The sequence below is a fragment of the Geotrypetes seraphini genome, chromosome 3 (genome assembly GCF_902459505.1).
Source record: "Geotrypetes seraphini chromosome 3, aGeoSer1.1, whole genome shotgun sequence".
Lineage (NCBI taxonomy): Eukaryota > Metazoa > Chordata > Amphibia > Gymnophiona > Dermophiidae > Geotrypetes > Geotrypetes seraphini.
This window is the reverse complement of record NC_047086.1, coordinates 109815915-109832452: the sequence shown is the minus strand read 5'-3', so window position 1 is coordinate 109832452 and position 16538 is coordinate 109815915. Positions and strand designations below refer to the sequence as shown.

At 42.5% G+C, this 16538-nt stretch overlaps 1 protein-coding gene across 10 annotated transcripts in view; it reads left to right on the top strand.

Moving 5' to 3' along the window:
- The window catches only part of PFN4 (profilin family member 4), a 32794-nt gene extending 17908 nt beyond the window's left edge, over positions 1–14886 (top strand). For all 10 annotated transcript variants that reach the window (XM_033938750.1, XM_033938756.1, XM_033938754.1 and 7 more), the window contains exon 5: positions 13991–14886. In XM_033938750.1, the coding sequence (XP_033794641.1) occupies positions 13991–14028 (38 nt within the window). In that variant the 3' untranslated portion in view covers positions 14029–14886. The remainder of the gene's footprint in view (positions 1–13990) is intronic.
- The last annotated feature ends 1652 nt before the right edge of the window (positions 14887–16538 follow it).

Here is a 16538-nt window from a genome sequence, read left to right as displayed (position 1 = left end):
GCGCTGGGCAAAAACTACCGCCTGCTCAAGAGGAGGCGGTAGCGGCTAGTGTGTCTGAGGATTTAGCGTGCGCTATTACGTGCGTTAAAACGCTAGTGCGCCTTTGTAAAATTGTACTGTTGTTATGCTATTATTTACAACAGAAATTGTTTTTGTCAAGCTACACTTATACACAACCTTCTAGCTAGATTCTGTCTAGCTTAGAACATTCTGTTTCCATATCTACATTTATCCCAGGACATGCAGGCAGGCTATTCTCACATGTGGGGTGACGTCATCCGACGGAGCCCCGATGTGGACGCCTCACAAGCAGACTTGCTTGAAGAAACTAGAAGTTTCGAGTCGCCTGCACCGCGCATGCGCGAGTGCCTTCCCGCCCAGTGCACTGGGCGCGTCTCCTCAGTTCTTAGTTTTCCGCGGAGCTGAGAAGTCCATCTTTGACTCTCTGCATTCAACTTCATTCACTTTGCCTTCTCTTCGACCGCTGTTTGTGTCTTTTTATTCACGAATCGCTGTTTTCATTTGTTTTTAAAAAAAAAAAAAAATTTCTTATCTTCCATTCATTCTCCGGGACGGGCTGCTCGGCTGCAGCCCGCGTGCTTCGACTTTGCGGCGGCTATTTTTCGGCCTATGTCACAGCCAGCTACAGGATTTAAGAAGTGTAGCAAGTGTAGGTGCACGATCTCCCTTACAGACTCTCACAGACGCTTCCTCAAGTGCCTTGGGCCGAAACATCGTCCAACTTCGTGCACACCTTGCCTAACACTTCAACCTCGAGCTTTTAAGCTTCGTTGCATTTTGGTGGATCAGCTCTTCGACATGAAGTCTCCATCTGATCCCTCGACTTCGAAGGCGTCTTCGACCTCGACTTCCATCGATGCTCCTTCGGTGCCTCCTGCTTCCACCTCGAGCCTCATCAAACCTTCATTGTTTGCAGCGGCTCTTGCTTTGATGTCATCTGCTGTATCTTCCCCTGTTTCCACCAGTGGTGATTAAAGTGTCCAAGACTACTACCTCAAAGGAACCTCCAGCCAAGGCAGGTGCGCCGGTTTCAGACGCGGAACCCACCTTGCCAGCTTCTTTCCAGACCATATTAGAGAAGCAGTTCCTTCAATACCTTACCATTATGGGTCCTAAACTGCTTCCTATTATCCTGCATGGGCATTTAGCAGACTCCCGTGAGGTTGAGCCGCTTTCTATGTCCCAGCCGGGGCCTTCACACTCTTCGCAGAGAGCAGAGTCTCTGCGAGTGTCTGGTCTGCCATCCAAGCACGAAATGCAGGGAGTAGATTCTTTGCGAGTGCTTCGACAAGAATCCTCACACTCTCAGCAAGGAGCAGAGTCTTTGCGAGTGCATCGAGGTTCTTCTTCCAAGCCTGTGGAGCTTCGATCTACAGCCTCTAGCCCTATTCACACGTTGGCCTCGGCTCCATGTGTCTCCGAGGCGAAGTCTCCTTGATCCTCGAGATCTGGTTCTAGACACAGCTCTCATCATCGTTCGAGGCCTTCATCGAGGCATTCTTCCAGGCATCGTTCTTTGCAGAATATTCCCTTTTCTTTGAAGTCTCGTTCTACTCCGACCTTGACCAGACCACCGACTCCTCAGTCGAGGTCTCCGATGCCGGACCTCAAGGATGTTCCGGTCTCAGTTGCCTCGTCTAAGTCACTAGGTTCCTTCAATGCTTTTTTCCATGCCGAAGCTTCTTCTTCGACACAAGCTACCTCGACGTCCTCGAGTCCTTCTCGAGACCAAGCCTTTCCAGATCAGCTATCCTTTTCGTCTTTTTTTGCGACAGATGGCTCTGGATTTGGATGTGAAATTAGATACTGGCTCCAAATATTCTAAGGAATATCTAGAAGTCATGCGTCTCCCTCAGCCTCCGGCTAAGAGTCTCAAGCTTCCTCTTCATAAGCTTCAATTGTTTTTGATTTTTTCTATGGGGGTAATTCTCTTTACCTGATCAAATATGTGTGTTTTCAAGTTTACACATTTATCATTCTTTAGGGGGGTTGGGATGGGGGAAGGGGGGAATGTGGTGGGTTAAAATGGGGTAGTGTTCAGTCTCAAGAGCTTAAATTAAGGAAAATGGTGTCTGCTTATGAGATCAAAATTTATTTGTTTCATGTTTTCAAATAATAATATTGTTTTAATTACCATGATGACTTTTAAAGTTTTTTCACTTAATGTTAATGGCCTTAATCACCAGATCAAAAGAAAAAAAATATTAGCTTATTTGAAAAAACAGAGGGCTGATGTCTACTATATTCAAGAGTCCCATCTGAATATGGTGGAATCAAAGAAATTGGAAGGGGGTTGGGTGAAGAAATGTTTTTTTGCCCCTACAGTAGGAAAAAAAGCAGGGGTAGCTATTCTTTTTAATAAAAAAAATATACTGCCAATTTTCAATTAATAGATATGAGTATGGGAAATAATACCCTGACTTTGTTAAATATTTACGCCCCTAATTTAGGTCAACAGGAATTCTTTAAATCATTACAGAGGTTGATATTCCCACTGGCTGCTTCTAAAATAGTGGTGGCTGGAGATTTTAATGCTATTATGGATCCTTTAATAGATAAAAAACCATGTAGAAATATAAAATCTTTAGGGTTAGATAATTTGGTTCATTCATGTAATTTAAAAGATATTTGGCGTATTCTTCATTTTAATGATCAGGAATTTTCCTTTTGTTCACTGATTCATAAGTCTTTTTCAAGAATAGATTATATTTTTGTCTCCACTCAAATAGTTCAACAAGTGTTTACAGCTTCCATAGATCCAATTATTGTATCTGATCATGCGGGTGTATGGATTGAGATACAATTAGATCAACAAGAGTATAGTAGACCTGTTTGGAGATTGTGGATGCAAAATTCCTTGAAGATTTCAAAATAAATACAAATTAGTGAATTTTTCCATTTTAATTCAACTGAAGATGTTTCCATGGAAAATTTATGGGATGCTTTTAAGGCTACTATGAGAGGTTCTATAATTTCATATTCTGCTTATATTAGAAAACAATTTAAAAAGCAATATGCTGAATTGGAAAAGGAAATTAAATTATTAGAATCTAAATTGATCACTAAATGGGAGCATAACACTTTACAGGCTCTTTTAAAAGCAAAAGGTAAATATAATGAATTATCTTCAAAATTAATTAGGAAAGATTTGTTCTCCAAACAAACTATGTATTATGGAAATTCAAATAAGGCAGGGAGATTATTGGCTAATTATCTTAAAGCAAAGAAAAGAAAGAACAATTTTGTTGCAATTAAAGATGATAAAGGTATTACACATAATCAGATTGGAAATATATTAAGTCAATTTTTAAAATTTTATAAAGACCTATATTCTTCTGAGCCTTATGATGACAGGGAAAAAGATGGATTAGAATTTTTAAACTTAATTATTGGACCGAAGGTTCCTGATCATATAAAAAGGAGTTTAGATGAGCCTATATCTCTAAAAGAATTAGAAACAGCACTGAAGTCTCTTAGAGTTGGATCCGCTCCAGGTGGTGATGGTTTCACAGTAGAATTCTATAAATCATTTCAAATTACTCTTTTACCTCATTTGTTAAATTTATATCAGTCGCAACTTACTAAAGGTTGTATTAAAGGTACTTTGGCTGAATCATTAACTATTGTGTTGCCAAAGCCAAACAGAGATTCTACTTTGGTTTCAAATTACAGGCCTATCTCATTAATAAATGTAGATGGGAAACTTTTGGCTAAGATATTGGCTTTACGCTTAGCTAAGGCTCTCCCTTATATAATTGATATGCACCAAACAGGATTTGTTGCTAGAAGACATTCTTCTAATAATTCTAGATTAGTGTTGCATATGTTAAAGTTAACTAAAAATATGAAAGATCCAGCTTTTTCTGTATCTTTGGATGCGGAGAAAGCTTTTGATAGAGTTGAATGGAATTTTATGTATCAAACATTAGACTGGTTTTGTATAGGATCTGGATTTATACAAATGATTAAAACATTATATAGCTCCCCTTCTGCAAGATTGAATATTAATAATAATTTATCTGAGAGTTTTAATTTGCAGAGAGGAGTTAGACAAGGCTGTCCTTTATCTCCTTTGCTGTTTGATGTTGTATTAGAACCCTTATTACTAGCCATTCAACAAGCAAAGGGGATACAGGGTATTCCTCATTCAGATTGGGAATATAAAGTTTCAGCATATGCAGATGACATTCTGTTTTATTTGAGAAATCCAGAAACTACCATCCCATGTTTGTTAGAATTGATTGATACATTTGGTAAATTTTCAGGATACAAAATAAATTGGAGTATGCCTGAAATTCTTCCTCTAAATGTGCATTGTTCTAAAAGATTATTTGATTCTTTTCCATTTATATGGAAGGATGATGGATTAAAATATTTAGGTATTATGATAAAAAAATACTCTTGATGATACAGTAAAAGAGAATGAAAAACTTTTATTAAAAAGAGTTACAGAGTTATGTGAGCAATGGAATCCTTTACATCTTTTTTGGTGGGGGAGAGTTCAAACTATTAAGATGATGATACTGCCTGTAGTATGTTATCAAATGAGTATGACACCAATTAGAGAATGACACGGGGAAAAAATCTTTCCCAGTCACCAGCCCACCATCCTCTGCACCGCCCCATCACTGCCGTTCCCTGCACCGCCCCGTCACCGCCGTTCCCTTCACAGCCCCGTCACCACCATCCCTTTCACCGCCCTGTCACCGCCACTGCCATCCCATTCACCGCCCCGTCACCGACCCCGCAGCATCCATATAAGCCTCAGTACTGCGAAACACCATGAAGACAGAAGAAAGTCCTGCCACTACTACTACTGCATTGAGAATCTGTTTCAGTGCCTCTGCCCTGTAGTAAAAACAGAACATAAAATAAATCAATTGACTTGTCTTCCCTTGCAATGGCGTGTCCCCATATAGCTCGAATCTTGTCAATTGTGCACACTAAAAATGCAGGAGGATCTGGAACATGAGCGCAGGCAGGCAGTGATACAAAAACAGCAGACACCCGACCGATTGCAGCGTTCCGCCATCTCCCTCCCTCCACCTCACCTTAGATGTATTGTAGAGTATGCCGGCTTTCTTTTTCGCCCAGCCGCACGCGCGGCTGCTCATTTGTTCAATATTCTCCTCTGACGCAACCGGAAACAGGAAGTTGCAAGAGAGGAGAAGATTGATCAACTCGAGCAGCCATGCGTGCGGCTGGGCAAAAAAGAAAGCCGGCATACTCTACATCACTGTTTTTCAACCTTTTTACACCCATGGACCGGCAGAAATAAAAGAATTATTTTGTGGACCGGCAAACTACTAGGACTAAAATTTTAAAACCCTGTTTCCTCCCCATCTCCGCAAGCTCAGTCACCTCAGTAACTTTAGAAAAATAGACAAATATAGTGCAAAATATAGACAGCAGTTATAAATTCTCAAAAATGACACATTTTGATCATTAAATTGAAAATAAAATCATTTTTCCTACTTTTGCTGTCTGGTGATTGATTTCATGAGTCTCTGGTTGCGTTTCCTTCTGTCTGTGTATCCTTTCTTTCATTTCTTTCTTTCTGCACTCAGGCCCAAGAATTGTCCCTTTCTATTCCCTCCCTCTTTCCTTCCTATGTCCTTAGTGCCCCCGGTGCCTCCTTCCCATGTCTTTAGTGCCCCCGGTGCCTCCTTCCCATGTCTTTAGTGCCCCCAGTGCCTCCTTCCCATGTCCTTAGTGCCTCCTTCCCATGTCTTTAGTGCCCCCAGTGCCTCCTTCCCATGTCCTTAGTGCCCCTTCCTGTCTTTAGTGCCCCCAGTGCCTCCTTCCCATGTCTTTAGTGCCCCCAGTGCCTCCTTCCCATGTCTTTAGTACCCCTAGTGCCTCCTTCCTATGTCCCTCTCATTGCCTTCCACACTTTGTCCAACCCCACCCCCAAAGCCTGCCTGCCTGTCTACCTTTCTCCCTCTCTAGCCAAAGCCAACCTGCTGCCTCTCTGCCGCTCAAAAAAAAAAAAAAAAAAGCCTCCCTCCTTTTCCCCTTCTCTTACCGCCATGCTGCAGCTGCTAAAGCCAGAAGTCTTCTTTCTGACTCAATTCTGAAGTCGGAGAGGACATTCTGGGCCAGCCAGGCAGCGATTGGCTGGCCCAGAACGTCCTCTCCGACGTCAGAATTGACGTCGGAAAGACTTCCTGTCGGCTGCAACTGAGAGCAGGGGAAAAGGAGAGGCTTTTTTTTTTCTTTTTTCGCGCAGACCGGCAGAAATTCAACCGGCGATTGAGGAACAGTGCTCTTCAATTCAAAGGTGAGGTGGAGGGAGGTAGATGGCCGGATGGGGACCGCGCGATCCTTGCTTGCCTCACTGCGGAGACAAGTCCATTCACTGCTCCACGGGGCGGTGAATGGCCTTGTCCCCATCGAGGCCACTATTTTTTCTTCCCCGTTTCGGCGGGTTACCTGCGGCTAAACGCGGCTAGCCGCGGGTAACCTCCACCGTGTCATTCTCTAATACCAATTTTTTTTCAGGAGTCCTTTTACAAAAAGCTTAATGGTATCCTTACGAAGTTTCTTTGGCTTGGTAAAATGCCTAGAATTGCTTTAGTTTCTCTTCAAAAGCCAATTGAGGAGGGTGGGGTAAATTTTCCAAATTTTTATAGGTATCATCAAGCCTATATTTTGCATCAAGGTATGTATTGAATCCTCCCAGAATTCATTGATAATGCACCTGATTGGTTATATTTAGAATGGCGTCTTTTGTTTCCTTTAAATTTAGCTCATGTTCCTAGTATTAAATTATCTAGAAAATACAAAGAAAACAGAATTTTATCTGACACATGGAAAACATTAAAATACATTAGTAATTTAACACCTATTCCAATAAATAAATCAACGAATCAATCTTTATAAATAAACTCCAAGATTCAAATTGGCAGATCTAAAATCTTATGGAAGAACTGGATTATTGCAGGTATTCGAATTCTGAATGATGTTATTTCAAATGGTAAGCTGCTTGATTTTTCACAGCTACAACATAAATTTGGTCTGAATAAATCACAAAGTTTTAAATGGTTGCAGCTGAAGCAGGCTATTCAGGTGGGGTTCCCTGAATGGAAAAATTTGAATAATCAATACAGTATGGAGTTCCCATGCTTTCAAGCAGACTTCTTGGGACATCAAGCCGCATTGTGGTATAAATTAATATCTGGATATGTGAATAAAAAACTGGTCTTAGAGACATTTGGAGCATTGAGATTAAGCAGCAAATTTCTGCATCTCAATGGACGCAAATTTGGTCTTGGAGAATGAGATGTACAGTGTCTGCATATATGAGGCAAACCTGGTTCTTTTTGTTGCATAGAGCGTTTTGGACCCCAGTTCGTTTACAAAAGTTAGATTGCTCTAAATCTAATAGATGCTGGCACTGTAATCTGGAAGCGGGGACGTTGGATCATTTACTTTTTTTATTGTCCCTGTATTATGCTATTTTGGAATTCAGTTTGGACTCAAGTAAATTGTCTATTAGAAAACCATGTTGCGTTATCTTATGATACTGTTCTGTTTGGTATATCTGTGAGGAAAAAAAGTAAAATTTCTTCGCATAATAACAAACTTTTATTGATCATATTACCAATAATTGGAAAAACTATACTAATCTTAACTATACATTTTGGTGGAACTCATTATGCCATATATATAAGACGGAAAGAGTAATTGCTATGCAGAAAGGTATTTATAATAATTTTATAAAGATCTGGAGGCCATTGGAAAAATATTGTAATGAGTAGACATCATTTTCCTTGGTAGCTATATGTACACACTGGGGGGAGGGGGTGGTTTTAGAAGTATACAATCATTAAGTATTCATAATATGTTTATGATAAGTTTTGTTTGAAATATTTAAGGAAGGGTGGGAGGGAAGGGTTATATGTTTTGCTGATGATATTAGAAAGAATTTCAAGTGTTATATAGAAGTTATAAATGATGTATTTCTGTACACTTGTGTGATTTAAAATGAATAAAGAAATTATTTAAAAAAAATATATAAGCTTTTAAATCAGACTTTTGCTCGATGCATGGAGACTCCTTTTTCCATACCAGCAGTTCCTGGTAAGTTGGACTCGAGGTATAAATCTGTGCATCACAAGGGCTTTGACAACTCGCAGCTTTCTCATCAATCCCTGCTTGTTGAATCATCCTTGAAGAGATCCCATCCTTCCAAGGTCTATGCCACAGTTCCTCCTGGGAGAGAGGGGAAAACTATGGACAAATTTGGACGTCGCATCTACCAGAATGCTATGATGTCCTCTAAGGTCCTCAACTATAATTTTCATTTCATTACCTATTTTGAATTTCTTCTTTCCCTTCTATCGAAATTTTTGACTTATATGGACAATCAAATGCATTTTGAGTTTCAAGAACTAATTGCTAGTTTCTCTCAGTTGCGTCTCTATCTTCTTCAATCATCTTATGACGCTTTTGAGCTGTCTGCCCAAGCGGCTGCTTGCTCAGTAGCTATGTGTCGCCTTGTCTGGCTTCGAACCATTGACATGGACTCTAATCTTCAGGACCGCCTGGCTAATCTTCCTTGTCAAGGCAACGACCTCTTTGATGAATCCATCGAGGCGGCCACCAAGAAGTTATCTGACCATGCAAAATCGTTTGCTTCCATCGTCAGACCCAAGCTGAAGCCGACTCCACCCAAGCCTGCACGCCCTCCTGTCATCTATCAGAGGCATTTTCCTCCAAAGCCGGCTCCCTATACTCGTCCTCCTTTGAAAAAGCAGCATCCTCAGAAGCAACAGCAAGCTCAACCTTCTGCTGCACCTAAGCCTTCTCAGCCTTTTTGACTGTTTAAAACAGAGCATAACCTCCGTCGTTCTGTCTCTGTCTCCTTTTCCCCCTGTCGGAGGTCGTCTACATCATTTTTACCACCGATGGACGATAATTACATCCGGCCTCTGGGTACTTACCATCATCAGGGAAAGATACTCTCTTCATTTCACTCAGCTTCCACCAGAGCTTCCTCCAAGAGAGTATCCTTTCAATCCATCCCAGACCGCCCTTCTTCTTCAGGAAGCTCAAGCTCTGCTTCATCTACATGCCATCGAGCCTGTTCCCCTGGAACAGCAGAACAGGGGGCTCTACTCCCGTTACTTCCTTTTTCCAAAGAAAACGGGCGATCTGCGATCCATTCTGGATTTCAGGGCTCTCAACAAATTTCTAGTCAAAGAAAAGTTTTGAATATTGTCCCTGGCATCTCTTTATCCCCTTCTCGAGCTGAACGACTGGTTATGCTCTCTGGATCTCAAGGAGGCCTATACTCATATTCCCATCCATCCGGCCTCCCGTCAATACCTCAGATTTCGGGTGGGGAATCTGCATTACCAATACAGAGTTCTACCCTTCGGCCTGGCCTCATCTCCCAAGTGTTCACCAAGTGCCTGGTAGTGGTAGCAGCAGCTCTACGGAATCATGGTCTTCAGGTATTCCCCTACCTAGACGACTGGCTCATCAAAGATTCCACGTCTCAAGGGGTTATTGTAGCGACTCAACGGACTATCTGGTTCATACAAAGTTTGGGATTCGAAATCAACTTTCCCAAATCTCAACTTCAGCCCTCACAGAATCTGCAATTCACTGGAGCTGTTTTGGACACTGTCCAGCTCAGAGCATTCCTCAACAACGTCTGGAGGCTCTTCTACAACTTTGTCTCACAGTGTCTTCCCGCTCTTCCATTTCAGCAAGACACATGGTTCTTCTGGATCCCATGGCCTCCACAGTACACATGACTCCTTTTGCCAGACTTCACCTCAGAATACCTCAGTGGACCCTGGCATCTCAATGGACGCAAGTTTGTGACCCTCCTTCCCGACACATTTCAGTCACTCCTTCCTTCAAGAAGTCTCTCCGTTGGTGGAAGCTCTCTTCCAATCTTTCCAGAGGCTTGATTTTTCAAACGCCCCCTCATCAGAAGGTCCTCACAACAGACTCTTCGATCTACGCTTGGGGCGCTCATATCAATGGTCTCTGTACTCAAGGCCTCTGGACCAGGACGGATCGTCAGTGTCATATCAATCAGTTGGAACTCAGAGCGATCCTCAAAGCTCTCCATGCTTTTCAACATCTCCTTTACAACATAGTAGTCCTCATTCGCACGGACAACCAGGTTGCCATGTATTATGTCAACAAACAAGGAGGGACAGGGTCTCCCTCCCTTTGCCAAGAAGCTCTGGACGTTTGGGACTGAGCAATCAGTCACAACACCTTCCTCAAAGCTACATTCAAGGGGCGAAGAATTGCTTAGCGGACAACTTGAGTCGTCTCCTGCAACCTCACGAATGGACTCTCCATTCCTCGCCTCTTCACCACATTTTTTCACAGTGGGGCATGCCACAGATAGACCTCTTTGCAGCTCCCCACAACTACAAACTGCCTCAGTTCTGCTCCAGGATATACTCTCCTCACCGCCTCGAGGCAGATGCTTTTCTTCTGGAATGGACGAATCTTTTCCTCTACGCATTTCCTCCATTCCCTCTCATTCTCAAGACTCTGGTCAAGTTAAAGAACGATCATGCCACCATGATTCTAATCGCTCCTCGATGGCCAAGACAACCCTGGTACTCCCTTCTACTTCAACTCAGCAGCAGGGAGCCGTACCTTCTACCAGTTTCTCCTTCTCTGCTTACACAGAGTCAGGGATCTCTGCTTCATCCCAACCTGTAGTCTCTACACCTGACAGCCTGGTACCTCTCAACATAACCTCTCTTCAGTTTCTCAATCTGTCAGAGATGTTTTAGAAGCTTCTAGAAAGCTTACAACTAGACAATGCTATCACCAAAAATAGACTAGATTTTCTACATGGTGTTTTTCTCATCATAAGGAGCCTCAGCATTCTTCCTTATCTTCTGTTTTGGACTACCTGTTGCACTTATCCAATTCTGGTCTCAAGTCTACATCTATCCGAGTCCATGTCAGTGCAATTGCGGCTTTCCATCAGCCTATTGAAGGGAAACCCCTCTCTGCTCATCCAGTGGTTTCCAGATTCATGAAAGGACTTTTCAATGTCAACCCTCCTCTCAAACCGCCTCCTGTGGTTTGGGACCTCAATGTTGTCCTTTCTCAACTCATGAAGCCTCCATTTGAACCAATTGATAAGGCTCATCTGAAGTATCTCACTTGGAAAGTGGTGTTTCTCATTGCTCTCACTTCTGCTTGACATGTCAGTGAACTGCAAGCTTTAGTTACTGACCCACCTTTCACTGAGTTCCATCATGATAAGGTGGTTCTTCGTACTCATCCAAAATTCCTGCCTAAAGTGGTCTCAGAATTTCATCTCAACCAATCCATTGTACTTCCAGTGTTTCTTCCGAAGCCTCATTATCACCCTGGAGAATCAGCTTTTCATACTCTGGACTGTAAACATGCTTTGGCCTTCTACTCGGAACACACCAAATCACACAGAACTGCTCCTCAACTTTTTGCCTCCTTCGATCCATACAAGTTGGGACATCCTATCTCTAAGCGTACCATCTCCAACTGAATGGCGGCTTGTATCTCGTTCTGCTATGCCCAGGCTGGATTACCCTTTCACAGTAAAGTCACAGCCCATAAAGTCAGGGCAATGGCAGCTTCAGTAGCTTTCCTCAGATCTACACCTATTCCTACACCTAGGAAATTTGCAAGGCTGCTACTTGGTCCTCAGTTCATACCTTCACTACTGTCTGGATACTTTCTCCAGACGGGATGGACAGTTTGGCCAAACAGTGTTACAAAATTTATTCTCCTAAGTTGCCAACACTCCCACCATCCCATTCTGGTTAGCTTGGAGGTCACCCACATGTGAGAATAGCCTGCCTGCTTGTCCTGGGATAAAGCACAGTTACTTACCGTAACAGGTGTTATCCAGGGACAGCAGGCAGCTATTCTCACAATCCACTCACCTCCCCTGGTTGGCTTCTCTGCTAGCTATCTGAACTGGGGAGATGCGCCCGGTGCACTGGGTGGGAAGGCACTCATGCATGCGCGATGCAGGCGACTCGAAACTTCTAGTTTCTTCAAGCAAGTCTGCATGTAAGGCGTCCACTTCGGGGCTCCATCGGATGACATCACCCCATATGTGAGAATAGCTGCCTGCTGTCCCTGGATAACACCTGTTACGGTAAGTAACTGTGCTATTTCAACCATCTGTTTTACGTGCCCAAGCATACTGTTGATATACAGTAGAAGCATGCAGGTCTATGCTTATAATTACTTTGTCAAGTTCAGCTGTCACTTAATTATTTGTAATTTATGAATTGACCTTATGAAAAGATTCACCCAAGTTTAAGGCCATGATTTTGGTTTCAGTGGAAGCTGAAAATTTGTTCTTTGTCCTGTTTGTTTCCCTCCCTCTTCCTTCTAAACAGGAATTGCCTTTCCCCCTGCCCACTTTCAGTTTGAGTTAGCAGTGTTGGAGTTTCCACAGTTTCCTTACTGAGAGCTCTAGGAGGAGTGGAAATCTAACCATGGAGCTTCCCTCAGGCCTATCTTACAATCCCTATCAGTCTAGGGTGTAGGTAGGGTAGGAGTGATTCCCAGTTACTCTTGCCCATGCTGGCTCTGCTCTCAAAATGGCTGCCATGACCTCTAGTGGCAATCTTGCAAGACTGCCACAAGAGATAATGGTAGCCATTTTGAGAATAGAACTGACATGGACAATAGCGACTGAGGATCACTTGTGCCCTGACTAGACCATAAGGGATTGTAAAGTAGTCTGGAAGGGAGGAATTACTCTTTTTGTGTGTGTGTTTGATACAAAGGTTTAGCAGAAATTTAAATTTGTAAATTTGGGATGATAAACTCATTAGGAATTAGACTCTCTGTGGAGATATGTCATCAGAAGTCACTTCTAATGTGTCGCAAAGTCAGCCAGTGCTGCATTTTCAAAACTTCAAGCAGATGGCAACAGGATCCTGCTGCCATCAGCCTGCCCTGGAAGCATTCGCTCTGCAGTGTCCCGCCTACACAGGAACAAGAAGTGCTGCAGAGTGAAGGCTTCCAGGGCAGGCTGACAAAAGCAAGATCCTGTTGCTAATGTTGCTGGTTGCCTGAAGTTTTGTGATATCTGAAGTTTTGTGATATTACAGTGCCAGAGGAGGTACTGAGGACAGAGGAACTCCCAACTCTGGGGTGAGGGCTGGACTGGAGAGAACAAGTCAAAAACTCTCTCTAGTCCAGGAAACCATCCAGACACCAAAACAATCCTCTAAAAAGGGGACATGTCTGGGTAAATCCTGACATCTGGTAACCCTACATTGTCGGCCTGTGCTTGCAGTTCCTGGGAATAATCTGTGGATTTAGTAGAGGGCTGTAGATTGCAAGTTCTGACAATCCCCAGTGGGCCTCATAGGTTTGCATTCACACAACCAAACTTTACTTTTCTGTTTCAGCTGAAACTAGGTGATAAGTTTCAGCTGCACTTTTGGTTTTGGCTGAAAGTGGTTAGACAGTTTTGGTAGTAGATTTGGTTTTGTCTGAAACTGAAAAAAGCAGTTTTGGTCTGCCTCTAGCTTGTGCTCCACCTACTTTGCCAGTATCAGTGAGAGGACATGGTGAACTGGGAGCAAGTTTTGCACCCTGTTTTGCACCACTTAAGTCTCACAGCCCTTGGTATGGCACTGCTTGCTAAAGAATGTGGTCAATGCTCATAGTATAGCTGAGTTTAAAAAAGGTTTGGGTGTGTTTCTGGAAGATAGATCCTTAAACTTCTGGGAACGAGTGATAGGGAATAGTGTTTCCAATTAGTATCTAATGAATTATTGCAAGTGAGTCAAAGTGAACACTCTTAGAGAAAGGATGCTGAGCTTGATGAACCACTGGTCTATCTTAGCTGACATCTCATTAGATTCTTATATATACTGTTCTTATACTTGTGTTAGTCCAGAGTATCTGCATGTCCTTAATGCTTTATAAAACACAGACAATTTCATCTGTACTTCTTTATTTTTCTTCATAGGTGACTATATCAAAGAAATGGAATCAAAGCGTCGCTAAGGCTGTTAAAAACTATTCTTCATTTGTAAACTTCCTTTATTGTTCAAAGCAAGGATGGAAATTCCTGGAGAAATCCACTGGAAGCTGAGAACAATATTGCAGGCGCGTTTTGAGATGTATAAAATTTACTTTATTTCTGGTGGTGAGAAATGCCAGAAGACATTTTAAAAGTAAACAGACATAGAAGTCAGTCAACAACACAGTTCCACTGGTAAAACATTTGTTTTCTTGAGATCCAAACAGCTTCCCTTCAGTCTAGAAATCTATGTTTTAAGTTTACATTCCACTGATATATCTCCAGTTTGATTTTGGTTAAAAACTGAAAGAGATGATGGAAGGAGGCATCATAGTAAGGCAATAAGTCCCTGCTTCTTTGAGTAACCCCCTCGCAGGATGAAGAGCCAAAGGTCAGGTGGAACTGGCACAATAATCTAGCTCACTGTTCCAGGACTCCAGGAGGAGATTTACAGGATATATGGTGGTTTCAACATTGGGATTCCAAACAAACAAGACTGTGGAAACTCAATGTCCTCAGACCTTCAGTTGTAGTTTATTCAAAATTTTAAGAACAATAAAAACACAATATAGATACTGTCCACATTTATCATGAATGGTTTCAACATTGGAAGCATAAGATTAAAATATGTAAACAACACCATTGGGTATGATAGTAAAGAGTGAGATGGTGGGATATGATAATGAGTACCAACCAGCCTTTGTCTTTCTGTTAGCAAAGCCTTAGTAAATTGGTTTTAAACTTCAGGACTTTTCAGCACTCCTATGCGCAGTATTTAAAGGTGCTTTATGAATCAATAAATAGAAATCTTATTACCATTCCAAACAGGCTAAAATTTGTCCTTTTTAAAAATAAAATATCGAAAACCTCTCATGAGGGCAAGTGAATGTTGTCAGTAATGTTACAGGTCTAGGCCACAGCAGGACCTCAGGTGAAAAAATATAAGATGTGTCCCCTGTAATACTATCTCTCCCAAGGTGAAAGGGACTAATGGAGGGGAGAGGAGGAGGAATGCCTTCAGAGCTCCAGTAAACAAACCCTACAAAAAGCAAACACATTCCAGATCTATATAGAAAACCTGTCATGGTAATAGAAATAGAAACATAAATGCAAGATATCAAAAGATGCACATTTTCCTAAGCTAACATATTAAAATTAATACATTCAGAAAAAATTGGGTTTTTTTTATACCTTCTTTGTCTAATCTTTGCATTGGTCCCTATGGCTCTCTTCTGCTTTTCTCTGTTTCTTCTAAACTCTGTTTCTAGGATCTCCTGTCTTTTGACATCTATCCTACTACTACTACTTATCACTTATATAGTGTTGAACATTGTACATTTTGACATTTATAGATGGTCCCAGCTCGGAAGAGTTTACAATTTAACTTGTTCAGCATCTCTCCTCTATCCCTTCTGTCTTACATTACATTACATTAGTGATTTCTATTCCGCCTGTGCCTTGCGGTTCTGTCCAGCATCCCCGTGTGTTCCTTTGTCTACACTTTTGTCCAGTATCATCCCTCTATATGCCTACCACTATGTTTCCTCCATACTTAACATCACCTCTGTCCTTGTCTTTCATCATGTCCAGCTTTTCCTCTCTCTTCCCTTCCTTCTGCAACTCCATGGTCCAGCATCTCTCTCTCCCTCCCATAGTCCAGCATTTCTCACCCTCTTTCCCCTGTGGTTCAGTCTTTCTCTTCTACCTCACTCCCTACAGTCTGTGACCACATGGCCTGAAAATTAAATCTTAGAACCCCTGTCTTTGAATATTCACTGGCTTTATAAAGTTCCAGCTCTACTTCTGCATTGGTCGTCATCAAGGTAATATTTTCAAAGGCATTGCTCTCTTCTCCTTTTTTATCCCCAGGTCTAGTATCTCAGTCTTCTCCCTTCCATTTCTCCATCCCACCCCACCCCACCCCATGGACTAGCATCTGCCTCTTCCTATCACCTATCCATCCATCCCACACTCCCATATTCTGGCATCTCTCTCCATCCCTTCCCCTCATCTAGCATCTCTTTCTCCTCACCCTTTAACATCTGCACTCTTTGTCCTCATCACCCCTGTGCATCACTATCCCTTCTCTCAGCAGTACCCTCTTTTCTCTTTCATCTATACCAGATCTAGCATCTCTGTCTTTCTCTGCTGACCCCCTTCCCAGCATCAATCTCTCATGGCTCTGTCTCTCCTCTTTCCCTCATCTGTTTCCCTCCACTCCCCTCTCTCCTCTGATCTCCCTACCAGCTCTGTTTCCTTCCTTTCTCTTCCTCCAAGCAGCATCTTACCGTCAGTCCAATATTTTGCACTAGTCCCTCTCCCTCCCCCCTCCCTAGTCTTCCATTCCTCAGACACATTGCCAGCAGTGTCAGTGATTGAGACACCTGCTGCTAGCTGGCTCCTAAACTCTTCTCTCTGCCATGTCCCACCTGCACGGGGACAGGAAATTGCATCACTGGAAATGGGACATGGCAGAGTGTAGAGTGCAGGAGCC